Source organism: Bombus terrestris, chromosome 13, assembly GCF_910591885.1.
Source record: "Bombus terrestris chromosome 13, iyBomTerr1.2, whole genome shotgun sequence".
Classification (NCBI taxonomy): domain Eukaryota; kingdom Metazoa; phylum Arthropoda; class Insecta; order Hymenoptera; family Apidae; genus Bombus; species Bombus terrestris.
The window spans coordinates 503,321-530,782 of record NC_063281.1 but is presented as its reverse complement, the minus strand read 5'-3'; the positions used below and the strand labels follow the sequence as shown (position 1 = coordinate 530,782).

The following is a 27,462-nucleotide window of genomic DNA, read 5'->3' as shown; positions in this document are numbered from 1 at the left end:
AAATACTCCAACGCTTCCAATCGAAAACGCTAATATCCCTGATAAACGCACCCTGGTATGTTACCAATGAACCAATCCACCGCGACCTCAAGATACCTACAGTCAAAGGTGAAATATACAAATCCAGAAACAGATATAACGCAAGAGTCAACAACCACCACAACCCATTAGTCACCCAACTATTTGACACGATAGACCAGATCCGCAGACTAAAAAGAAAATACCCTTTAGATTAAATTCTTAGATCCTACTAGAACCAACAATATAAAACTATTATAAACCATGTCATTGTATCACGCCAAATGAAGTTACTGAAAATTCTCAACGAGAATTGATTGTAAATATTCTAATAAATAAATAAATAAAAAAAGAAAAAAGAAATATTATGACGCGCCACTATAGTGGCTCACTCTACTGACTCATTCGCTTACCTTTTGAACCGTTAGATCTTTTTCATTTGTTTTGCTTCACACTTTTTTTGCCCTCACAACATTTTATAACAGTGTTAACAATATACAGATAGAATATATAGTCTCTTTTTTTGTTACGCCAGTGTCAGGTATCAATTATTGCTTTTCATTAAAATAAATATACCATTATTAGATGCTCTTTTTAACATGCCGATCTGTATCCTTATAATTTTTTAGAATCTTCAACCTCAAAATGTCGCTTCAAAACAGAAAATTAAGAGCAATTTGACAGATACTATCGCGCTATGAGTGTGAAAATTGTGACGTGGGTCTATCTGACGTACTGTGCTCTAAAATATATCACACTCAATTGTAGTATTAATTATTAAAGTAAATTAATAGAGTTAAAGTATATGTATCATACTTTTAAAAAAATTATAATTTAGTTATCAAAAACTTCGTTCCAATGCGCTTGCGTAGAGAACAGCATTATCCGTCACACATTGCAGTGCTGTATCGATTACGCGTAATTCGCGTCAAACTCTGCCGTAGAGAGAAACAGCCCCTCACAAAATTCAGCCGTACCTAGGAGGTTAAGTCAAAAAATGAAAGCGATTCTCACGCTCTTTAATATATTATAATATTTAGCTAACGCGCATGAGATCGATCGCTTTGTAAATAATTACCATTTTACTTCATAGGAGAACTAAAATCAAATCTGTTTAAACTTCTTAATGATAAAATTGAAGAAGTAACGACATATTTCGTAGAAAATAATATACCTGGAAGTAACAATATTACGAATTGATGGCAAAAATATTGTAAGAGATTTCTTATATTATCGAACATAACACAACAAAACATGGCTAAACCCACCACCCAACAATTACCGATTGACTGTTCTCCGTGACTTGTAATTATCGACCGAGCTATATATAAAGATTTTGTGCTGGTTTATTATTTAGTAAGTTTTACCAGAAATTTACTTACTGTTTACTTATAAATCTAATAGTTTTAGACATAGAATTTTTAATTCATATTAGGTCAGTTGTTTGTTACATTTTCGAATATAATATGCTTAATCATCAATACAGCTTTTCCATTTATATACTTCGCAATTTTGATTTAAAAAATATTTGTTACGCTATAGTAACGTTATATGTGTAAACAATCTTAAAATATGAACTTTCAATTGCGTAATTACATTATTTATCCTCTATTGTAATTACTGCATTACTACATTATTTATTACATATAGGTATGTTGCGGGTATTTTATTTCAAGACTGAGATTAATCAACTTAGTTTTGGAAATTATTGTTGTTTTGTGATATTTATGGTAAAAAAAATATAAGATACCTATGTTTTCAATAAATTTCATTTTTTCTCAAAAATTACTGTCTTCTACAATCAAAACTTATTATCCCTCTCAACAATCCACATTATATTGATGTAACTCCACACTATATTGATATAAGTTAAATATAACCATCCCATTAATATACAAATACATTATAAAAAAAATAGTATAAAGGAAAATATTATTTAGTACAGAGATGATACAAACAATTAACTAAATGACGTTAGCTATTGAAAAATAATATGGTTTATATACATACATACGTATCAGAAAGCACAAGAATTTGTTACGTTATATATGATATAATACATATATACAAGAAACACAATTTAAACATAAAAAAATATTTTTTAAAAATAATTATACGCGTAAAGAATTGTTTATTTTATCTTTGGCACAAAGATGATATACTTACGACATATTACCTTTTTGTTTAACAAAAAAAGTATTTTAAAAATATTTAAATAAAACGCCATTTGCTTTTCATATTAAGCAGTGCTGGTTTTTATGCAGTTGCATCGGTTATCTGGTTATCTGTAGTTGGAAGAATGTTTCTGATGTGATATTTATATATATAAATCGTATGTGCTTGATGTTTGACGTAAGGGCGAAATTGTTTAAATTTTATAAACTGTTATATAGTTGAGAAATATATATTAATACGTATTAACCGTTTCTGTCAAGTAGTAGATAACATCGTTAGGTTAGAACAAAATTATAAGATTTTACTTTAATTATGTTTAATTATATTATGTGGAAACTACAGAATCTAATTATATACAAGATTAATTTTATGTAAAACTATTACTTTGTATAAATAGTATGAATTAAATTGTATTCTCACATTTGTGTATAAACAATAGTTGTTAAACTAATGAAAGGTTTCTGTTAAGATATAGATTTTCAAATTATATTCGAATTGGAAAGTGATAGAAAGATATTTTAAGATACACAAGTTTTTGTTATGACAAAATTAGGTTAGGAGTGTTGAATATTGACATGTGAAAGTTAATTTTATTTCCCTTTTTCTTTCAATATGAGTACAGTTTATAGCATAAAAATAATAAAATAGTTTAAAAAGTTAAAAACAAATAATTTATTTCAATAAGTGAAAGGATATTTTTATACAATTTTCTTTAGCCAATTGTTTAATTGCTCAATACCCGCAGAAGTTTCAGAATCTTTATTATATGCACTACATTCAGCAAACTCAATGTTTGTATCTAAATGGGAGAAGTCAAAATCTTTTCCTTGCTTGCCAAGGAAAACATTTGTTGCTGATGCATCTGTAGTTTCTAACTGACTTGTTTTTGTCATACGTAGCAAATTCATTTCTCTCTCTAATAGAGTCTTTATAACAGCTGCACCTTTTGCCATAGTCTGATCTTGTTTATTGCATAATACAAGTATAGATTTCTTATGTACAGAGGGATCACAGAGTAAGTTATATAAAAATCTGAAATTCAGTAATTATTATTCTCATTGCAGGATGTGATAACTTACTACTTGTGTGTACTTACTCCGCTACATCTCGGATATCTTTTTGGAAAGTCACAGAATCGATCACATAAACAAGACCCTTTGCAGATAACTTGAATTGATCAAAAAATTTATAACGCAAACGTTCATGTCCAGGTATATCAACAATCTTTAAGGAACGCTAAATAAATTAATACTTTAGAGGCCTATGTTTCTGGTATGTCAAAATTTATGCTTCAAGAAACAGTGAAAATATATGTAAAAACTTACATTATTGATTATGATGTCTCCTGTATTTTCTTTTACAGATGTGTGTGTCTTAACAAATTTAGAACAAAGTAAACGTGCATATATCAGTGTTTTACCAGCATCACTAAGACCAGTTAATAATATACTGTTTCCTATAGATCTTGTCCTGTGCCATATGGCAAATAACACTAAGCAAGGAATAGAATAGAAATTTATATAAGTAGTAGTAATGTTTAAGATTGAGCTGTCAATACCAAACAAATGGTTCTACAGACGTAGGCTTATGAATTTTAGGATAAATGCCTAAGCAAATATTTATACAAAAATGTATTTATTTTTATATTATGTATACAATTACAATGGTATGTTTGTTTCATTACTTGCAGCTATATCTATAATGTTCATTAATTACTGTGGTTATAATGATATACATCTTTTTTAAACAAATGAATGTGATGTCTGTAGAATGTTAGAAATGAAACTACGAGACTGTTCATGTTATTCATGGACATCATTAAAATATAACAAAAACTATTTAAGAATACAGGTGCAAATTTAAAGAGGGATATGCTCTGTTACTCTATATTTGTGAATTTCAAGTTGTATATATAATTTAGGAATATAATTTATCAAAAGCATTTAAACAGATATATTTTTCGTTTTACTTGCTACAAAAAAAGAAAACTGTGATGTTATTTTGAATAATGTGATAATAAAATCAGAAAACCTATTTCTCATGCAGATTATGAATCAATTAAAATGTTTTATTTAACTTTTAATGCACAATCACAGATGTTGGATACAAAACATAAGGAATTCATAACCTATGAGTATTATATATAATTACCTATAGTTACAATAATTGCAATTATTGCAGCTAACACAGCCAGGAACTGAGAATCCACATTGTGATTTGTCAAAAGTTTTATATGCTTTTCCATTGCAAAAGATTTTTTTCTATGTTTACCATAAATCACCTCGTGAATACACCAATCCTCGTAAAATATATTAGTATTGTATGTGCTATATTATCATTTCATATTGTATATACATATAACACGTAGGTAGAAAGAAAGTACAAGCTATGTTAAAAATGGTTAAACTTAAAGAAGCGCCACCTATTGTACTAAGATATCTATTTAAATTACTGTAGTCAACTGTGGTATTTATATAGACACATTTCTATATCCATGAGTATTTATGATTCGTAAAAAGATAATAGGTCTTGGAAGTTTTGGTTCAAGTTTTTAAATGAACATATAAAAAGCAATAAGGATTCGAATGGAGACAAGGGAAAGATTGCCTTTCCTCTAAAAATACGCTTATTTCAACATTCAGAAAAAATTGATGGATTTGAGACTTGAATGTAATATAGTTTTGGGTTGAATTTTACCTTAGTGGACTCCCTCTCTTCTTCCAATGTATGGAACCCATGGAGTCACTGGCTGCAAATGAGTGACGGCCATATTGGCGAATTAAGTCAAGTGTGTTATATACACGCTTGGTTTTCCTCCCTAACATGACTCAAGGTCTGCAGGTAATAGATTTTCCAAAGCATCCGAAGTATTCGTTTGTACTCTTTCGACTGTTACGCATGTTTTTGTTTCATTTTCTCCTTTGATCGCTTTATTGTAGTTTTTTATTTTTTGTCTCTTTTCTCTTTCATTCATTACTTGTTTTGTTATATTACTGTGTTACTTTCAAAAAATCGAATCTACGAGATGGAATTCAACCTGCTTCAAAAAAAGCAGCTATTGCTTGGACTCGTGAGTATGGGCTCTTACACGCTGATAAATACTGTCGTTATCATCTGAAACCGATTACGTTATGTGACGAGGCAAAGCACAGGTTTGGTTGATTTTGATATCCTCTTGCCATCAAAAAAGCAGACCATATAATATGTAACCACGATTAATTTTTTGAGGAAATTCCCTTGCCTTTTAACAAAGCGGTCATGTAAGTTTTAAACTTATCTTCGTAATTTTAATATATTATCTAAGTTATTTTAAAAATTATTCAAATTTTCAGATTGATATACAGTTCTGCTCGAGACTTCTCATGCACGGATACCGTTCATGAACTGAGCGATTTCACATAAGGCAATGACTTTGTGGTACTACTATCATTGGCAACGATTGCTGTGTGGTTCTATTATGGCCAAGAGATGATAGTGGGACATTTTTTAAATATAATGTGGGGAAACCGAAATTACAAGAGGATTTTGGGAGCTGGATCTTCAACCATTGCTCAGGTACTTTATGTAACAGTTCGATATTTCAATTTTTCTATTACTTATTTCTTTGTACTATTTCCATTTGAATACTGCTTCCATTTTCATATTATATATAGATCGACCAAGCCAAATTGGACAAACAAAAATATAATCGTGGCAGCAGAGTTGTAAGTCATTGAATTTTGGATCTGGTAAATACCCCACCTCTCCCCAAAGAAAAAAAATACAGATGGTATTAGTGTTAAATACTAGGGTGAAAACATTAGTTTTAGCAATAAAAGGAAATGTTGTCGTTGATAGTGAAATCTATATCTAGTGTTTCAAAAGTTATGCCATGCTAATTGCAGAGGAATATCTACTTAGAATAGTCAATCATAACATGGATTTTGTAGGTAAGCTAGGATTTAATTTGGGTTAGTATTTACTTCTCAGCCGTCATGAAGTGGCTGGTTATTTTAGTACAAACTAATTTTTGGTCAATTCAACTATAGCTCTTGATGATATGTATACAAAAAAAAAAAAAAAGAAAAAAAGAAATAGAATTCAATTGGTGGCCAGCTAAGGATTGGATGAGATGAAGAGGTCACTTACATGAATTTGCAGATCACTTGTGCCAATTTTTGTAGTGACGGTTTTGTCGTCATAACAACATCGACTTGATGGCATCCTTGATAGAAGTGATCTGAAGACAGTAAGTATAGAGCATGCAATTTCTCATTTGTAAAGATCAATCAGATATCATCTATGCAGTCCACTCTTTGGATGAAGAATGAATAGAAGTCAATATGGCGTCAGAGTAATGTGTAAAATACTCTAAAAACGCTCAACCTTTCATAGTCATAACATCTGAACCAGTAAATTTTGTAACCTCAAACTTGCATTTTTGGATTCTACGCATCAAAAACTATATTTCAACCTAATTTTGTAGTATTTCAATTAAGTAGTAGCATCTCCATATTAGTGCTAATATAAAAACGCATACATAGATATTTTTAAATTCGCAATAAAAAGAAAATTTTTTCTTTCACTTCCAGATAACAAGAATGCGATTTTGTTCCTCCAAAATCTTAGGGTTTCTTCAGTATGGAGCGGTGGAATTGGACTCTGGCTAGCTTAATCTCTATTTGTTCTTCTTCGTCGTGGTATCATATGCTTTTGAGCTTTGTTGATACCTGTGGTATCTGTGGTATTTCTGTATAAATATTTAGGGGTGTAGGGTTTGTCACAATGTTTTAAATGTTGGTTTTACAGCATAGTAGGTGGATACATAGTTTCGTTGGTAAACATTTCTTCAATAAGTCGAATATTCCTATTTTGTTAAGAAGGTAAATTCCTGTTAATCTTAAGGCAGTGCAATCTGCTATTTGCAAAAATGAAAATCCCCATGATTTAATTGATTGTATTCAGAGAGAATATATTAATTGATTGATTTGATCAGATATTTGGTCCAAATTGTTTTGATATTCTGGAATATGACTAAAGATTCTAGGCGTTCTCTCAATCTTGTCTAACGAGTAGTTTATTCTAGTATCGTTTTCAAAAGGAATCGTTTTAAGCTTATACTCAAACGTTACGTTGTCTTTAGATTGTCTTATTTTCATTATACTATCGTTAAATATTAAATTACATTGTTCATCTGGAGATTGAGTTATAGAGGGTCTGCCTATCTTAATTTGTTTTTAACTGGCATCGCAAAGTATGTGAATTTCAATTTCTTTTTGTGGTATGACTATGTATTGGTGCCCGGCTGTTAGTGGAATAAAAGTTATGTCTTCGATTTTGTAAACAGCAAATTTACAAATATCTATCTTTCTGCTAAAGATAATGATTTCTGACGCACAATCGTAAATGGATTTCTTATCGTGTATGGCTTGTGTTTGTTTGCACATTGTGATTCCTATTTTCGTGGTTACAATTTTTATCAAGGTATTCATTGTCAACATTCATATATGCAAATTGATGCGTTAAGAATATTGGATGTTCAATTACGGGTGCCAGAAATGCATGGCCTCTTTTAGTCGGTATAAGGTATACTCGCACTATATTCCATGCCGAATCTGTTTGCAAAGGTACGGTTATTTTAAAATAAACTTTAGCTTCGACAGTGAATATCGTTAGTCTTGATATATCTAGAATGAATTGATAATTTTCGTATTTTGGTTCTAATGTTCTGTTATAAAGATGATGTCCTAATGCTTTCTTATAATTTTCGATAAATGGTACATGATCAATAATCTGAGGGCTAAGGATTCGTACTTTTCCCATGCTTATGACATTAAAGATTTCATCAAATTGGAAATTGCACTTTCTGCTTGAATTATTAAATCTGTTATTAGTCTCTCTCTTGTATTATTAACGATGTATTGTATTGTATTATTCGTCAAATTTAACTCTCATTTCGTCCATTTGTTTTATATTGTGAGATTTTATGATTTTACGTATGAACGCGGTTCGATTGTAACTATAGTTTTTAATTCGTTCCCTTCTTGAAATAATTTGTCAATGTTAGTATTTATTAGGTCTAAGTCATCGGTGTCAAGAGTAACGAATAGACTTTTCGATATAGATTAGTGTGTAAGTTAGTGTGTAATTGTGTGTTAAAAGTCGTAATTGGTATGCTAAAGTTTCTAATTTTTCTATGTGTTGGTTTAGAGATATTATTTCGTTATGAAGTTCGCATTTGGTTTTACATACTTTCTCGATGAACATGACATTCGCTTTCTTATGATTCAGTTTTTCGTATACATCGTTTATAAATGATGAGATATATCTGCCTTTATATACATATAAATTTCGTCGAAATATAAGTATGCTTGCTTAATCTTTTCATGAAATATCCCACTGCCATCTAATTGTAAAACGTTAATTCCTTCGTCAAACTTAGCGTAAATTAGTGTTTTCGTCAGCTCGTCGTGAATTGATAGAATAAATTGGTTTCCTCGCTTAGTCTTTGTCATTGGTTCTATAATGTCCATGACTATTTTGTTGTTGGGATTTAAAGGTGTGTCTAAAATTACTGGTTCTTCTTTAAAACGTCACAATTTTTAATAAAATCTTCGATTTTACTCATTAAATTTGGGATTTTATATTGTTCTTTGATTCTTAGGTATGTCTTTTGGATTCCTAAATGTCCTATCGTACCATTATGATTTTCCTAAATTATTTTTTCTATTTCTTCCTCTTTTAATTCTTGGATTGGGTCCCATGCAAAAGTGACAGGGTGTCAGGTATCGTTAAAGAATAGAAGTATAAACTTGATTTGATTCTTTTCTAATTCTGTAAACGTGGTGTCTCCTATACCTACTTTCTTGTTATTCCGTAATATGTTATTAATTTTTTGTAACCATATTGTCTCGTCAAACTCTCCTAATTCTGTTTTAGTTAGTTGATAGAAAGATTGATCGTTAAGTTTTATTTCTAATCGTTTTGGGATTTCTGATTTCTCTTTCCATTCCGTAAAATGTTGTAAGAAATCTAAGACTACTGTTCTTTCTGGGGTTCCTACTTTTTGAATCGTGTGAATTCGAGATAAGCTATCTGCAACTGGATTGTCTTTGCCTTTAACATATTCGATTCTGTATTCATATTCTTCTAACTTTAGTCTCCATCGCATTAATCTAAATGATGGGCCTTTGTAATTATTTAACCATTTCAAAGCTTGATGATCTGTTCTAATAATAAATTTTCGTCCTAACAAGTATTGTCGTAATCGTTTCAATGCCCAAACTATCGCTAATAGTTCTTTCTCAGTCGTCATATAATTCTTTTCCGATGGATTCAGTGTTCTGGAAATAAAACAACATGGATGTCCGTCTTGTGAAAGAACTGCTCCTAGTCCTTCGTTACTTGATCTTTGTAAAGATCTTTGTAAAATCTGGATAAGTCAAGATCGGTGCTTCACATAATTTTTGTTTCAACGTTTCAAAATTGTCTTGTTTGTTTGTCCAGTGAAAGCCAATATCTTTCTTAATTAAGTCGTTCAATGGTTTGGCTATCTTTGAAAAGTTACGTATAAATTTTCTATAATATCCTGTCAGTCCTAAAAATGATTTGACCTCGGTTGGGTTCCTAGGCGTCCTAAAATCTTTCACTGTTTTGATTTTCTTTGGGGTTGGTTTAACTCCTTTGGCCGTTACTAAATGCCCTAAATATTCAAGCTTTGGTTTGAGGAATTCACATTTTTCTGGCTGTATCTTGAGTCCTAATTCTCTAAGTCTTTGCAAAACTATTGCTAAATTTTGATTATGTTACTGAATTATATCCTCGAATATTATTATGTCGTCTAAGTAAGCAAAACAGTGTTTGTTGATTAAACAGTTTGTTGATTAAACCTCTTAAAGCTGTGTCCATCATGCGTTGGAAAGTCGCGGGTGCGTTCTTTAGTCCAAATGGCATTCTGCTATAATGAAAGTGTCCCTGAGGTGTTGAAAACGCAGTGTATTTCTTTGAATTCATAGGTATTTGATGAAATCCTGAGAATAGGTCTAACGCGGAAAAGAATTTCGCATTTCCTAATTGGCTCAGTATGTCTTCTATGTCAGATAAAAGGTAGGCGTCTTGGTCTGTCAGTTCGTTAAGTTTTCTAAAATCTATAACTATTTGTGGCGGCACTCGACAGCAAATACCACCGGACGACACCAACTAGTGTCACGTAATAAATGACGAGATGTCATAAAAAAAAGGCGAATGAGCAATAGCCCATTCGTATGCTTTATTAATACGACAATATTACAATTCAATTGTAGAATATAGACTGACTTACTGACTAAAGGACTGGGGTTTTTATATCTTCATTATGGTTCACATATCTTATGGGTGAGAGTTCGGTTATTGTTTATTCTTATCGTTATCGCATGACTAAGTGTTATCGACATATCCGGAGGTCGGTAGATGTCTGGCTTTTGGGTGATGTCACTGAGGTAGATTTACGTGTTACACTCCCCTCTTCGTAGAGTGAATTTAATCCTCTAAGTTCTTGCATTTCTTCAGAATCGATGGATGAAATTTGGCCTTGAGCGGTGTTGATAATTCAAAACTTACTCTTGATTCTCTTTCTGTTTCAGGTTGTACAGGTAACATCGGTGTGTAAATGTTTATGGAGGCGGAAGGTGTTGCAGTATTAACGTTAGGTGTGTTACTAATGGTGCTTTCTTAATTTTGTAGCAAAATATGTGAATACATAGGGTTGGCAGTCCTATGTTACTAAGCAGATATAAGCATATGAGTCTAATGGATATATATCCTATTATTTCCAACATTGTGAGACCCCAAGTTTTAATTTGTGTCATTCTGTGTGAAAAAGTTTATTGATTGGCTCTATCTTCTATTTGATTCAAGGTATCAGTATAACCGTTTAGGTTGCTCATTACTTTAGGAGTCTTTTCTAAGGTATCAAGCATTGAGAATAAATCTACGTTATTAGTTATATTTATGGTTTTGATCTTAACATCGTAAGAAATGCTTTTGGGATTGCCACTGATTCTCATATGGTTGCCTCCATACAATATATCTATAGTTATTTTAGTTTTCAACAGAGAGGGTTGCTTCAGTTTGACAATTTGATGTCCTTCTTCATAGGATATATTGAGTTCTATTGGTTTTTCTGGTATAGCTATGTAGTGATTTTCGTTTTTGAGTGGTACAAAAGTTATTTCTACGATCTTATAGATTGTGAATTTACAAAATCTTATGGTATTGTCTACACTAATTATTTCGGATGTGCAATTGTGTTTTGAACGTATATCATGTATGGGTTGAGTTTATTTGTACAATTTTAAATGTACAATTCGTGTTTGATTCGACATTGCTTGTCCAAATACATCTGGTCTACATTCATATAAATTAATCTTGAGGTGAAAAATATCGGATGTTCAACTAATGGGGCGAGAAATGCTCCATTCTTTTGAGTCGGTATGGAGTATACCTGTTCTATATCCCATTCTGAGTCAATTATTGTTGGAATTGAAATTTTAAAGAAGATCTTTTTTCTTTGGACAAACAGTGTGAGTGTAGAGACGTCTAAAATGTTTTGGAAATTATTTTCTTCTGGTGAAAATCCTTTATTTATGATGTGATTTCCTAAAGCTTTAGCGTATTGTTCTAAGAAAATGTGATGATTTATGATCTAGGGGCTAATAATTCCTTGTTTTCCTAGTAAAATTAAATTGAATATTTCATTGAGTTGAAAGTGTAGATCTGATAAAGCGCTTTCTATAGAAATAATCTTGACTACTAAAAGTTCTCGCTTGTTTACTTGATTTATTTCATTTTGTATGTCCGCGTTTACTTTTTCTAATTGTTTTAGGCTGTCGGTGTTTAGGATTTTCTCAATTAGAGCGGTTTGGTTAGCTACAATGTTATTTAATTTGTTTCCTTCGCTAAATAGTTTGTTGATATTCTGGTTTATCAATTGTAAATCGTCAGAATCTAAGGTTCCGAAAAGTGTTTTGCTGATTGAACCTATAGCGTCTATCAATTCTCTTTTAACTCTAGAATGAGTTAGTAATCCTAAATGTGTTTCTGGCGTTTTGACGTTATTAAACTTGTTGGTTAAGGAAAGTATCTCTGGTTTTACTTGACATGAGGTGGTACAATGTTTTTGTTAAATATATCGCTTAAATCTATTCCTATGTATACGTTAACTTTTTCATTATTCAAATAGGCTTTAGATATTTTCTCGTGGAAAATTGCGTTATTTTCGATTGGCATTAATTCCAATCCGAGCACGAGGGCTGTGCATGAGATGAGCGTCCTGAAAAGTATGATTTAATTCTGTTACCATATACCTTTGAGGTGGAATGTCGTGATAGGTGCGGAAAGAATACTCAGATGTTCAACAAAAAGTTTATTACTATTAACAATCAACAGGTCAACAATTTATACGATTCACACTCATGATTAACCATCGAGAGTTTACAATCGCGTATCTCGGCTTGTGTTTGCTTCGCTATGATGCTGAACCTTTCCCACTTCGCGGCTTGAGGCAGAATGACTCTTTTGTTGGAAACCAAACGAATTCTTTCCTTAGTTGCCCTTCGATATCCCTACTACACATGCGTTTATTAGATGTACCGCGGCGGTTGACGCGCATGCATTCTTCCGAACATTCGGCGGAAGAACCGATGTCAATGGCACATTAGGCACGTCGGCCTTACGCTTTGTAGATATAGCGCTTTGTGTCGCGAAGCCGTTGGAAAGTTCCGTGCTCGAGTGCCGCCACACCTTCTTAATTTGGTTACTGATTAAAATCTCGTAATAAGGAGTCATAGCTTTTTCGATGTGGTAAGGACTTAACCATTCATCGTCCAATTTATCTGCTTTGTGATTATTATGTACAAGAACTGCGTTTCCTTCTTTAAATACCGTTTGTGTTTTAATGATTTTTCTTTGTTGGTCTCTTCTTTGTAGCGTTTTCTACTTTGTTCAAGTGTTTGTCTAGTGTTTTGTATTTGTCCAATTGTTTATGCCATAGTGCCAACATTTCTTCATACGTGTAGTTGGAGGTTCTGGATATTGAGGATGGGAGGTTAGCTTTTTGTCCAAAAGTTAGTTCAAAAGGTGAAAAACCGATTGCGTCGTGTATTGCTGTGTTATATCCCAAGCATATGAAGTTTAATACTTCGTCCCATTCTTTGTCTGAGTCGTTTAGACTTGTTCGTATTATGTTTTTTACCGTTGCATGTGTTCTTTCTAGGGATCCGTTAGATTGTGGGTGAAAGTTGGTTGTTATTATCATGAGTTCTGTTCTTAGTCTGTTAGTATAGTTTGTTATTATATATAAGTTGGGGTTGATATTCAAACTGATTCACACGGATTGATTATCACAGCTTTTATTTCTACTCCTTGTACAAAACGTCTGATCACACCGGATACGCCTAAGCAATTAACACATGGTCGACTTCTAAGACAAAAGAGCGTCATTAGAAGTCGTACCAACTTAGCTTATAGGAATTAGCGGTCATACCAACTCAATGTTTCTCAACACTCCCCTTTGATCGCTAGTTTCTACAAGTCCCATAGCTTTGGTAAAATATTGAGTCTTAACTCTATTTAATCCTTTGGTGAGAATGTCGGCAACATTCTCAGAACTAGATATATAGACATAATCTAATATCCCTTTCGACACGCAGTTCTTAACATAAAAATAATGCACTTGGATATGCTTAGAACTTTCAGCAACTACTTCATTCTTGGACCATGAAATAGCTCCAATGTTGTCATAGAAGATTTTGCATGGACCAGGACAATATGACGATTGACCTAACTCCCTTAACAATAAAGACATCCACACGGTCTCTCTAGCTGCTTCTTGCATCGCTACGAACTCCGCTTCGCATGTCGATTGAGATATAATTGGCTGTTTCTTCGACAACCAAGATATTGCTCCACCAGCGAGTATGAAGACATACCCGCTTCTAGATTTCCTATCTATTGCACAGCCTGCAAAATTTGAATCACAAAACACCTTCAAAGATTGTCCTGTCCTTTGGTATACTAGCTAGTTAGAAAATACAGCCTGTGGCAAGCCTCGTGGCGTAACACACTTCTAAGACAAAAGAGCGTCGTTAGAAGTCGTACCAACCTAGCTTATAGGAACTAGCGGTCATACCAACTCAACGTTTCTCAACATAGTTTTTAGGTGCTGCGAAGATGTAGATGTAATGATTCAATAAGGCATCTATTATGGATTCGGTTCCTTGTGTCTTGAAAGGTGTTAATATCAGGTAGTTGGTCAAATCATCATGAATAGAGAGTATACGTTGATTTCCTCGTTTAATTTTCTACGTGAGACCAATTATGTCCATTGCTACTTTTTCGTTTGGTTCAGTGAGGGTTTAAGGTATTACGGGAATTTCTTTCGCGCGGATTCTGACAAGTTTCTGTTTTTGACATGCTACACAATTTTTTATAAATTCCTCTACTTTTGAGAACAAATGTGGGATTTTAAATCGTTCTTTGATTTTTGCGTAAGTTTTGGCGTGTAGGCAGATGTCTGCTTTTGGGCGACGTCAATGAGGTAGATTTGGGCGCTACACTTCCGTAGTTCCAAAGGTCTTCTGGGTTCGTAGATTGTGAATTTGTCATTTAGGATGACCGTAGTCCACGTTAGTCCTTCCCATAGGTATGGATGTCCTTGTTTTCCAAACGAAGCGATGTTTCACAATCCTGACAGGATCGCCAAAATCTTACGTAAACTTGTGACTTAGATTATAAAAAAGAAGGTTGAGCCATAGCCAGACTCTTAACTTTCTTTTATCAAACTTTATTATAAATTCAATGATTACAATAGTCTTACAGAGGTAGTATAATATAACGAATCAGAGAAAGACTGAACAAGAACTGTCTGAGCCTGCTGGAATCTCGGCTTATATGTGTTTTGGTTTGGGGATGTTGAAGGGCTTGATGTAGGTTATGATGATAAGAAGGTGGTGCCGTGTGCAAAAGAGTGCAAAGGTAGGGGAAGAAGTCTTATCTCTGACGTAAATTAAGGTATGGCCAATGTCACAGCAACAAGTAACGAACAAACGTTCGTTCGAAATATTATTTGAAATATCGTGAACTATTACGAGTTATTTACAAGTAAGTATAGAAATAATCTGTCAGCAAATAGAGTTGAAGGGAAATAATATACATGTCATGAGATATTCAAAAATAAAAAAACGATCTTGTTGTGTAAGCCGACATTGTGAAGATCGATAGATTTCATGCGCATGAAACGTGAACGTAAGCGGCGAATAATAATTGTAATTCGAAACTTTCACCAGCTAGCTGCGAATATTGCATTAATGTGTGTTAACGTGTACAACTAGTGTTTGTAGTATATCAAGTTATTTTCCTTCTTTTCGTTTAAGTAAAGTCTGTTTCTTTTTATTTAATCCACAATACAGCCCTACAGACCAAAATCCTTAATATATATGTCGGAGATGAAAGAACACCGGAACCCCTCCTTGGATTCGCGGGAATACCGTAACGTTGTAACTTAGATTAAACAAATGCCGCTCCGATTGTTCGAGATTTATGATCGCGAGCTTGGGCTCGAGGCGACAATCAGTCGCCGAACGTAGCCGCGGTCAAAGGGATGAACGTTTTATCTAACAAAGGCACAGAGTAACTCTATACTTCTCCTTAAAAGAAATAGTCGTAGCGACACGCGGCAGTAAATATTTCAATGGTTTCTGTCCCGTGGCTCGTCACACGCAGATTCTATCCTCCGGGTAAGATGATCTCCAGATGTCAACATACCTCCGTAGTATATGTTTAGCTAACGTGAGGAATCGCAATAAATCTTAAGATTTAGTCAAGCAGAGTCCTTCATATAGACAAGCAGTCTTTGTTGCAACTACGGGAAGATAGGAGATACCTATCTTCCACGAACGATGCCCCCCATCAACAACCTCCCCTCAAGGGCGGCCAGCATCTCTTTCAAAACGCCGATATGGAGATCGACCAATTAGCAACAGCGCTAATTTCCCTCACCTTTGAAACGAAAGCTTTCTTTGACGAATCCGAGGATCTCATGTCCTTAGACCCACCCATTATAGTTTTCCTCGACGGCATCGTCGAGACGGAGAGTTACTCTACGGTACGATCTCGACGACGATTCAAGTAACTCTCAGATACGTAGTGATTGCCCCATGCATTAACATTGAGTACAACTTAGACGCTAAAGAAGAGTAGAGTTCGTCATCCCGTTGACCGTGGATTCGTTATTGAGCCTAGGATCATTGTCATTAGCTTCTCGAGTATCTAATTATCGCGATTACTTGTCCAATTCCATCATAGTCATATTTGCACTAGTAAATATCTCCTCTATTGCATAATGATCACGTCTAGCGCCAATAGGGATTCGTTTCACGCCCTTAACCCTAACTCTAATTTTAACGCCAACCGGACATATATAATTATATTTCTTTTAGAAACAATATTCGATTATCGATAATGAACCGCTTCAAATTTTTACTTATTTTTTACTAATCGAAATCGAAGATAATAAGTTTTATCAATAGTTTTATTATATAGGATAAGATTTATATTGAATTTTCATGTAAAAAAGCCAATTTCTCTACATTTTCAGACAGTAATATTTTTAATCGCGGAGAACAGTCTCTCGCTAGTAGTTGTGTGACACATATAGCCATGTATAGTCATGTAACCTATTTTTGATAATATAGGAAATCTGTTAGAATGTTTTTCTACTTCTAGGTACATTATTTTCGAAAGATGTCTTTATTTTTTCTTCTATATGTTCCGTAAAGATATTCCTCTCTGCGACTTATATTTTATTTTCTATTGCCAAGTTTATTATCAAAAAACTCGAGCAATTTTGATTAAAATTAATTTCTACTTTTTTTTTAAAACCAGTTTGTTTAAATATGAATTCTATCACATGTCGTATTGTATCTCAATTGCCTTCCTTGTTCCTTATTCTTAGATTCAACGTATTCACAGCAGTGTAATAAAAAATTAGGTAATAGCAGTTAATTTGTAAAAAATGATTGCCAATAAATTTTGAAATGTTCAATACATTAAAAATGAAAATTATCGGACGAGGTACAAAATGGGCCTTGATTAAGAATATGATTAATTTCATTGTAATTTGTTAATAACTCTGATAGTTGAATGCAATTTTAAATAAAAAAAAAATTACGTTGTAATTACGTGTCAGGTAATCATAATTGAAGATATATCAGTTAAAAAAAAAAAAAAAAAAAAAATGAGGTACACATGAGAACAGGACTGTGTGCGCTTCCTAGCTTCCAAGTTTCGGGAGTGTGCAGGGATCTGCAATCGTCTGGTGAAAACGCGAGGCTCGCACATAAAATTAAATAGTCTTCATAACTATTGAACATGGAATCTCATCACGTATCCATCTTGCAATAATTTTAAAGAGGTCTCATTTGGATTTATCTGCACTTGTATCTGTACCTTATAAAACCTTTCTTTTTGGGGTGTCGATCTTAAGAAAAAGACAACAATGTTTCTGCATTTTTTGTTTACAACCATGTACGCGGGAAATTATTTTCTCGTTGATCTTTTTTGTCAATTGAGAACAATGTGCGAAATAAGGTATTAGTTTCCTATCTGTACAGCTTTCGATTGCCTTTACAATATGTCGGCTGCTATCAATTATAAATATTAATGGTTTGTAAAATTTCATGTTACTTCTGTGTACGTAAACATTATAACAATGTATTTCTAGTATTTTCCGCAGTACGTGATTCTTTTAAATGGCATAACTTTAATATATAGTGTCACATTTTATAGTCTTTTGTTACGCAATGTATTGTTAGTGACAAATAACTGTTTACAGCCCGCAAACTCTGTGTATCAGTTGTAAACGCTGAAATAGTGTCTACCAATTTCATGACATGGAAATCACGAAAATTTAGAACACAATATAAGTAATGAAATATATTATGTTTTTCATAGAGATAGAAATAATATATAAAAATGGATATAAGGTTCAATAATGGGGTAATTCAGGGATCGATTCTGAAGTCTGAAAATCGAGGTTTTTATTATGAAATGATTGGATAAAATACAAAAGTGAACAACAATTAATATGCGTCTCTAACAATCAATAACGATGATTATCTAAACGGGAAATTATAAGTCTTTGGTGCAATGTTTACCTGAAAATCGAGAATCGATTTTCAACGTCCTGAGCTACCGATCTTTCTTCTTCAGTCTTAAATCTTAAATCTTCAGTCTTTACAATCTTAAACAATTATTCTATAACCTTGTCTGTCTCTCTAATGTAACTCTCTGTCCGTCCGTCTGGGGAACACGCGCTACTTCACTGGTCGTCCGTGCAACAAAGGAAGATCGGTCTCTCCGTTAAACACAGCCTGTCGTGCTACCCGTACAAAAAAAGAATCCCTATCCTACAAGAACTCTAGGGATTTTACATGGATATTCTAAAAATTTTTTGTTATGAAGATATTATTAACCCTTTGAGTGCTGAATACTCGCGGCCTATGCGGTCCGTACGGACGGCGCGCGTCTAGCGCTGACGATCGCTGTGGACGGAATACTTTTTCGTTAGACTGAACTCTGTTGATTGACTATTCAAAGCGCAAATCGTAATAAGTTATAGTAATTCTTTTGCACGAGATTAAATGATTCAAGAGCGTTATTTTTTAGTTATGTTTAATTATTTATTATAAACATTGAAATTTACAGTTAACTAGTATTTGGGTAATAAACTAGAAAACAATAAACTAGAAAACTAAATTTAGTAAATATAACAAGTTAATAATTCAGTTGTGTGTGCAAAATTTCAAAACAGTTATCGATACATAATCCGACATTGCATTTTCTGCATTCCCTTATTTTCCACACAAACAACACATTTTCTTCTTGATAATTAGACGCGACTGTCCGCGAAACAGGTAGACAACTGTTATAACAAGGCATTATTGGCATTTGTTTACTGCCGTTACTAAGGAATGCATTTATATTTATCTCACACAAACGTAATAATATTACTTCTGCGTAGGTGTTCGGAAAAATTGACAAACGCATACATGCGTCCTTAGTCCATGCCAGGCACTTACAGAAAACGCATATATATGTCCTTAGTTCACACCGATAGCTTTCGCCAGACGCCTATATGAGCCCACAGCACTCTAAGGGTTAATAAGTTTACAGATGCTAAAATTTCTTAAAATAATTTAATATTGATTTCTCATTTATATATCATATTTTCTAAATATTAAATTAATAATACAAATTAATATAAGTTCTAAAGTTTTGATTTTTTAAAACAAATATCGCTTTCATTGTTGTTTCTATACAGAGTGTTTGGCTGCAGGTGTAAAAAATTTAAGGGGTGATTCCAGCTTTACGTGGTGTTCAATCACGCGCGGAGAGACGCGATCGCGAGGATGCGCATCAACGAGAGTCGTAAATTCCCCTTACGATTGTTCAATCGACGCCGCGAAATGATCGATCCCCTATTTCGATTATGATAATAGAAGTGATTAATTGAGAGGTACACAGATTTGACCAAGTACAGTGTCTAGTTTATTACAACAACTGGTATACAAGATAACTGAGTTCCGAGCGATTGATTACAGTAAAAATCGAACAGAGTATGTAACGTAAAAGGACAGATGATGCAGGGTCGAGAACGTAGGAGCGAGTTGCTGTCTATCGGGGTGATGTCGCGAAGGAAAACTCGGAAGTGGTGGGTCCAAGGATGTGAGAGGATCTGATTCGTTAAAGAGTAGTTTCGTTAGGAAAGTGAGGGACATAAGCCTTGTTGTTAATTGGCTATTTGCTATGTTGGTGGGTGAGGAAGGATGCTAACTGCCCTAGAGATGACGTGGCTAGTGGGATACCTCGTACGTGGCAAAACGCAACTTTCCGTTGTCAACTCGTGGAAGACAATAGACTTAACAAACCGTTTGGTGAAAGAATATCTGTTTGGTCCGAAGGCTATTAGAGCGAAAATGCCTGGGACCTATGGGGGTACTTGGGACTGTTGAGGGTGAGCCATAGAGAGGTGAAGACATCTGGTTGTCATCCTGTCCGAAGTTTATGTCCTGGTGTAGGTAAAGAGTCACCAGACGTAACCTGGTTTTCGGCTTTGTTTTTCGGTTATTGATAATTCAAAATTAGCCGAAATGTCCTTGTACGCGAGCAAACCTTCTTACACTAATGTAAATAGGTTAGCCTGAACAGCAGCGTACACATAACATATGAGCGGCAGCTTACCTCGCCAAAAAGTAAATAAAGGTTCTCTACAAATTGTAGAAAAGAAGACATAATTGGAAACGTAAACAACCCTGCGTGACGTTTTGTAAAAGAAATGGTAGATAGAATTGTAAAGATATAGAAGGGATTCGGAAATACAAATAATTCCCTTTATTTAGCACACAACAGTTATACATATATCTTATACTCTAAAGACCTCGAAATCCTACTCGCACGCACGCTTGTTGTCAACCGACTCTTCCAGATATTTCTAACGACTGACTATTGTCTTTTGTCCCAACTAAGGCCTGGACGCCCTCTGATGCTTACACACACATTCACATGTACAGTGTAAATGTATCATGTTCCTAACAAGAATATTAATAATCAAACTGCGGGTAGAAACAATGTCGCCGCTACGTGGAACCGTCTAACAAAGGCGATTGGAATTTTATCGATACTCTCTCGACTAATATAATATAAACGAACGTGATCGTAAGCAGAAGAGAGTTTCATCACTCTCATTCACGTGCGATCTCATCAGCGAGTTACACACCGTCTTTACGATCAGTGAATACCGAGCGTCCTAGTGAACATTCTTGTACCTTTTATTGTTTCAAAATATACTCTACGTTTTAGCAAAGAGTTAGTTGAGTTCTACTTGTACTATGGACAAGTAAGTTGAGTTACACTTGAATTATGGACCAGTAAGTTCAATTCAACTTAGACTTTGGAAGAAAAATGCATTTGCTATCCCCTTAACCGTGGATTCGTTATTGAACCTAAGATCATTGTCATTAGCATCTCGAGTATCTAATCGCCACGGTTACTTGTCAAATTCTGCAATAATCATATTTGTACCAGTAAATATCATCTATATTGTATAACAACAATGGCTACTCCAAATGAGAATTCGTTACACGTCCCAAACCCCAATGAGAACTCGATATATATATGTCGGGTTAGCGTTAAATTCATGGGCGTGTAACGAATCTTCATTTGGACTAGCCATCGTTGTTGTACAATAGAGATTATATTTACTGATATAAATATTGATTTTTACAAAGTTTGACAAATAACCGTGGTGATTAAACATTCGAGATGTTAGTGATAATGTTCTTAGGTTCAATAACGAATCCACGGTCAACGGGGTAACTCTTTGTTAAACGTAGAATATATTTTGAAGCACAAAGTAACGTTTGCTGTGACGCTCGGTATAATAATGCACGTAAAGACGATGTGCAAACTCTCCAAGGTAATAGCAAGAATAAAAGACCGATGGGAGTTTTCCTCTCCTTACGATCGCGTTTGATCGTTGCATATTGCCCGGGGATATCAACAAAATTCCAGCCGCCGTTGCTAGGCAGACCCGCGTAGAGCTGACATTGCTCCTGCCCGGGGTTTGATTGTTAATACAACGTGTGTCCCACAATACTGGCACTTCTCTGTTAGGTAAAAACGTTCATCCCGTGACTGTGGCTACGTTCGGCGACCAGTTGTGTCACCTCTAGCCCAAGCCCACCGTCACAAATCTCGGGCAAACATAATAGGATTGAATCATAACAACTATTTCTAAGTCTTATCATTTAAGTACGGCTATAATAAATAGTCTAGAGTAAAGTATTGGGGATCTTCCCAAAAATTCCAAAAGAAAGGTCCCAATGTCCTCTCATCTCTGACATATATAATATAAAACATTTATTCTCATCCGATCACGAAAGTTAAGCGGTGCTTGAGAACTCCGTGTGGTATTGGTTCCTTTTTTATTTTTTCAATTTCTTTTACTTTTTTTAATAATCTATGGTTATATACATCGAATCAGAAATATATCTTTAGTACTACACAATAATTATCATACATTATATCATTTTCTCGTACATCACGTTTCTTGATACACGGAAACTTTATGACAATACACTTCATGAAATTTTACTTGATTTGTTTAAATTTTTATTACAAAATCAGATAAAAACATTGTAAAAAGTTACCTTTACTATCTTTTTGCAATTATGAACAATTACAATTTCTCAAAATTTTTTACACGTTATCCAGTAAACTAATCCTTCTAACTTCTCAAAAATAAAAAAAACTCAAGCCGTTTGGTTCTATTTTAAAGAAGTTAGTCTCTTTTAAAGGATACTCGAATACTTTCGTGAGCCGCTATATCTCTTTCATCATTAGTACATCTAATTTTGTAAGATTTTCCATTCTATTTGTTATGCACGAGTTTTAGAAATAAGTTTGCAAATGAGATTCAATATTTTTAATATCTTGTCCAATTTTCTGACTCATTAATAAGTTTCTTAATAGGGTTTAGTTTAGAGAAGTCTTAAAGTTTATGAAGAAAAAAATTTCATTTGATAATATTATTAAAGATCTTGGAATGGTGAATGATCTGGTGCATAGATTGACTCACAAAAGTATTCGAATATGCTTAGAAACTTTTTACGCCACAAAAATATTCAGACACTTCTAGAAACTTTTTATGTACTTTTTATTAACGTGATTCTACACCTTTAAAGGTCTTTACACCTCCTACACTATAATATACCTTTGTCGTAGATGCAGTATGGTTGTAGTCTGTTGGTGAATGACAGAAATTAAACGTATTTAAGAAAAACAATTAAAACATAATGAATCTATAGGAAAATGTCCATAAACATGTGCTTATAAGAAAACAAATAGTAGTAATATAAGAGAAAAGAGAATATAATAAAAAAGAAAAAGTAAATAAAAAGGATAAGAAGGAAGAAAAAATAAATAAATGAATATTGCTGCTGAAAAAAACGAAGAAAAGCCGAATTAAAGCAAACCAAATCTCAAAATAAGAAAGACAGAAAGAATAGTGACCATTAAGGAACAAGAGGGTGTACTCGTCATAGAAGTTGCCATGGATGGTATAAATAAACCTCAAACACTCCTCTTAGAAGAGAGTATAGCAGTGTAGTGGCACATGAGTCAAAGGACATTTCGAATCATGTTGTGGTTTTGTCTCGGAGTGTCAAGACCGTTAGATTATGAGTAATGTAAAAACAAATAAACTCCGGGTAAAACAATGTCACCGCTACGCGCAACCGTCGAACAACGACGAATTTAAATTTTCTGGCTCTCTCCAACCAATATAATTATACGGACGCGAGCGATAGAGTATAAGTCGATTAGCTACGAATTACCGAACGGTCTATATCGAGATTAACGAGTATCTCCGCGACGAACGATAAAACGAGATTTATATTGTATCAAGGTCTCTGTACACGTCTATTTATTTATTTTAATTATACCTGACGAACGGCTACGATTTTATTTGACGTTCCTTATTAGTCGATACTTAACACGACCAAACCTCCACAGCAGAAAGTTGGAGGAAATTTTAAAGAGATCTTGACTTATTCATGGTACTAGTTCATAATATGGGACTCTGTGGGACATCCGCGTAAACGTTCTTCTTCACCGTCCCTCCGCTGTTGCGAACTACAATCTTCCTGTCTTCTAGGTACCTGCCTAGGAGACATAAAAGTTTCCGGGGCATCCCTTTCGCCTCAGCCTTCAGCAGAATCTTATTCTCAAAGCTGAGAGAATTGAACGTGTTCTTAATGTCTACCGCTTCGAGCACACATATCCGTTTTCTCCTCCTGGAGCTGTCCGCCAATTCAACTACCCGGCGCAGCGCGTGCACCGTACTCTTCCTCCTGCGAAATCCAAACTGATTTATATGGAAGGGGTCGAGCCTGTCCTCGATCAAATTCTTGAAAGTGTGTTCCTAGACTTTACTGAGCGCTGGCGGGGTCCCTACCCAGTTTCGGGATAAGTACCACCCTCGCCACCTTCCATATCGCAGGTACCCTTCCACTGATGTTTACCGCGTTCGACACTCTCGACATCTTGCACGTCCTCTTCTCAATTAGCTCCTTCACCACGGTTCCTGGTATGCCATCCACGCTAACCGCTCTATTAGGATTTATCCCAGCTCCGGCATTCAGTAACATTTCTTTAGTTATTAAGCAGTTGCCCTCGCCTTCACCAATATTGATACTCCCGTCAATTCTGCAAATAAAATCCCTCGATCTCGTTAAGAAGAGTTCGTGAACAATGGCTTGCACTTTGTCCACGTGAAGGCCATCCATTCGGACTTTGCGGGCTAACTTGATCATGAAATGGATCTAAACCTAAGCTTTTCTTGAGTAGGTTCTTAAACGTATGCTCCCAGACTTTACTAAGCTCTGGAAGTACGCTGATAGGTCGGAAAGACGATGTTAGTGTAGGGTCTCTTCCTGATTTTGGTATCAGTGCCACCCTTGTCAACTTCCAACTCACCGGTATCTTCCCCGTGTTGTTTACCGCGTTTCACACTCTCAGCACCTACTCCGTCCTTTTGTCCACTAGAGCCTTGATCGCTGTTTCTAGTATACCGTCCACTCCAACCGCCTTGTGTGGATTTATCCTGTTACAAGCGTCCAGCAGATCCTCCTCCGAGATTCTATAGTCGCGTTCGCCTTCCTCTCCGTTGTTCTCACTTTATTACTCTGACTCTACTCTCCGTTGGCCTAGTCAGGAATATACGATACTATGGATCGGACCTTATCCACATCCATGGAGGCCGTCCGTCCGGAGACAATCTCATTCTTCATAAGTATGTTCATAAGTATGGTCTGGTTCCTGTGCGGTCATTTCTAAGGCCTCCCCATGCTGTAGCCTTTGAGTTAAAGTCATCGGCGATCATCATTGCGAGGTGACTCCTCTTGGTCATTCGGATCATGCACTCCAATTCATGTATATAGCTATAAAATTCTTCCATATTTACATTGGGGGAACAACACCCCCCAATGCGAAACACTTTGTCCACGCTAATTCCAACATTTCCGTCCTTCACGATCAAGGTAGTTTCATCCGGTTATTTCCCTTTAAAAAGTGTCACCTACGACGCATCACCCTTGTCATTGTTGTACCAGTATGTCTACTGTTGATATGATCCGTTGATATACTCCGAGATGAAAATCACATCCACTCTAGCTTCGCAGGCGTAATGGTACATCAGCTCCTGTGCAGGTCTGCACCTATTTAAGTTAATCATTAAAATTTTTATCCTATTAACCTTCTATCGAATCTAATTCTGCCCCTTACTGCCGGGCGGTAGTAAAATTATAATAAAATTAATATGAGGGACTTGCCTCGTAAATGCGTGGTATGTACATAGAAAATCGGGTACTATTAAAGTCTTAAAATTTCGCGAAGAAATTATTGATCACCTTATAAGTACAGTGAATCTCCACAGAGAAAAAATGCCAAGTGAAAATGAAGTACTGCCAAAAAAACATTCATATTTTCTGCAGTCGTACCAAGAGCCCGCAAGAAAAGCGCGACGATGGTGTAAACAATGCTATAAACGCATTTTAAAAATAAAAGCTAGAGAGTATGCTGCGAAAATAGTCAAAAAAGTAACAACATATTGTAATCGTCATAAGGGCCAGTTGGCACTCTGTCTAACATGTTTTAAAAAATTGCATGAAAAAAGGAAATAATTATGTTAACTTTATAATATTTCATTGTTATGTTTTTCCTATTGTAGTAACATACTACTACGATTAATTTATTTACAATGAATGGATTGTACAGATGTTGATTAAACAAAAAACGATGGTTGTTTAACATGAACTAATCACAATAACGTACTATAATTTAGACAATTAAATAGTTAATTTGCAACTCTCGTCACCATGGATCCAACGCTTTCACGCGAATCACACTCTCTCGACAACGCTAGCAACACTTTCTCGACAATGCAACTCTCACTCCCTGGCTTCTCAATTCACACTCTCTGGTTTCTCCATTGACACTGACTGTTGATTCGTCTTTCTCCCTTAGAATCCCTTTGCCCCTTGGTCTTAGCCCCACCACGCACGTGTTTCGTAACCACTAATGGCCAGGGTCACGTAGGCCTTTTCTACGAAACTATTCAATTGAAGGACCGACGATACATTGATGGGCTTGTCAGCACCTCGGCTCTCTCGCGACATTGTTTATGGTTCACTCCATATCTCTTAGGCCTTTCGTCCACGATAATACTTCACATCTCTTACAACGAGTTTGCTGGTGAGTGCCGAAGCGTGCAGACGTGTGTCCAGTGCCCTGTGAAGTTCACAAAACAACACGTGACGCCAATCTGTCGAAAGCGAATCTAACAAACCTAGCCAAGTGTTCGCAAACGTGCTAGTGAAAAATCCAACGCTACTAACCTCTGACCCGAATCACAGCCTCTCCACTAGTTATTTCATATTGAATTAACTAGATCGCTGATGGCTCAATCATCTCAAACGGGCTCTACGGAGCTAAGTTACAACAGCGCCGCTCTTCCTCCCCCGTGGCAAAGGGGCAAAACATCCCTCTTTGCAAACGATCCGCACACAAAGAAACGCAAGCTGGAAGCTATCAGGATTAATGTGAGCAAGAGACAAACCAACCCACCAGCTAGCCAAGTGACCACCCACAACAGGTTCGCGATACTGGAGACAACAGAAGACGCTATGGACATAACCGAAGCGGTAAATACACAACATACGCAAAAAACTCCCCCTCCCCCGCCAATCTTCATTGACGATGTCATTGACATTCAAACAATGACAAAGACTATTGAAAAAGATATCAGTAAGGACGAATATAAATTGAAAATCAGCAACCGTGTAAAAATTCTGCCGACCAACCCAGACGCTTAGAAAAAATTAACAAAGTTGTTAAAAACCCTGAATGCCAACTTCCACACTTACCAGCTCAAGCAAGAAAGACTATTTCGTGTGGTGCTACGCAACATCCACCACTCAGCCGATCTTTTTTTTTTTTTTACGTGGAGGAAATCTGCAAGGACACCAGGCCACTTCTGGAGGAGGGGGGGGGGGAGTGGCGGCGTGGTAATGCCGGACTCCAACCGACTAAAACCTCCACGATGACCGACTCGGCTGCGATCGAAAGAGGCCCGGGAACCTGCGCGAGCGACACATCGGGCCCCTCCCGCGCACAAAAAGCTCGTCTCCGGAGCCGCCG

The 27,462-nt window shown here is 35.2% G+C and overlaps 1 protein-coding gene and 3 long non-coding RNA genes across 7 annotated transcripts; 2 read left to right on the top strand and 2 right to left on the bottom strand.

Moving 5' to 3' along the window:
* Positions 1 to 328: 328 nt before the first annotated feature.
* LOC125386225 lies at positions 329 to 1,195 on the bottom strand. Its single transcript, XR_007226196.1, has 3 exons — positions 1,097 to 1,195; positions 835 to 995; positions 329 to 760 (listed from the first exon to the last, which is right to left on the bottom strand). It is a non-coding gene; the product is annotated as an uncharacterized LOC125386225 (long non-coding RNA).
* Positions 1,196 to 2,224: 1,029 nt separating this feature from the next.
* On the top strand, positions 2,225 to 3,876 carry LOC100651064. Its single transcript, XR_132427.4, has 3 exons — positions 2,225 to 2,370; positions 3,258 to 3,465; positions 3,557 to 3,876. It is a non-coding gene; the product is annotated as an uncharacterized LOC100651064 (long non-coding RNA).
* Positions 2,842 to 5,027, bottom strand: LOC100649483 (signal recognition particle receptor subunit beta). The gene is made up of 5 exons (XM_012319517.3): positions 4,891 to 5,027; positions 4,345 to 4,492; positions 3,519 to 3,685; positions 3,290 to 3,429; positions 2,842 to 3,225 (listed from the first exon to the last, which is right to left on the bottom strand). The coding sequence occupies exons 2-5, from the start codon at positions 4,436 to 4,438 to the stop codon at positions 2,892 to 2,894; spliced, it is 735 nt and encodes a 244-aa protein (XP_012174907.1). The 5' UTR covers positions 4,439 to 4,492; positions 4,891 to 5,027; the 3' UTR covers positions 2,842 to 2,891.
* On the top strand, positions 4,895 to 26,975 carry LOC125386241. Of its 4 annotated transcripts, none has more exons than XR_007226216.1 (4): positions 4,895 to 5,034; positions 5,219 to 5,453; positions 5,526 to 5,748; positions 5,847 to 6,039. It is a non-coding gene; the product is annotated as an uncharacterized LOC125386241 (long non-coding RNA). The 4 variants fall into 4 exon arrangements; XR_007226214.1 differs by lacking the exon at positions 4,895 to 5,034 and adding an exon at positions 22,990 to 26,975 and having other exon boundaries at positions 5,312 to 5,453; positions 5,847 to 6,421; XR_007226213.1 differs by lacking the exon at positions 4,895 to 5,034 and adding an exon at positions 6,765 to 15,580 and having other exon boundaries at positions 5,312 to 5,453; positions 5,847 to 6,421.
* Positions 26,976 to 27,462: the final 487 nt, after the last annotated feature.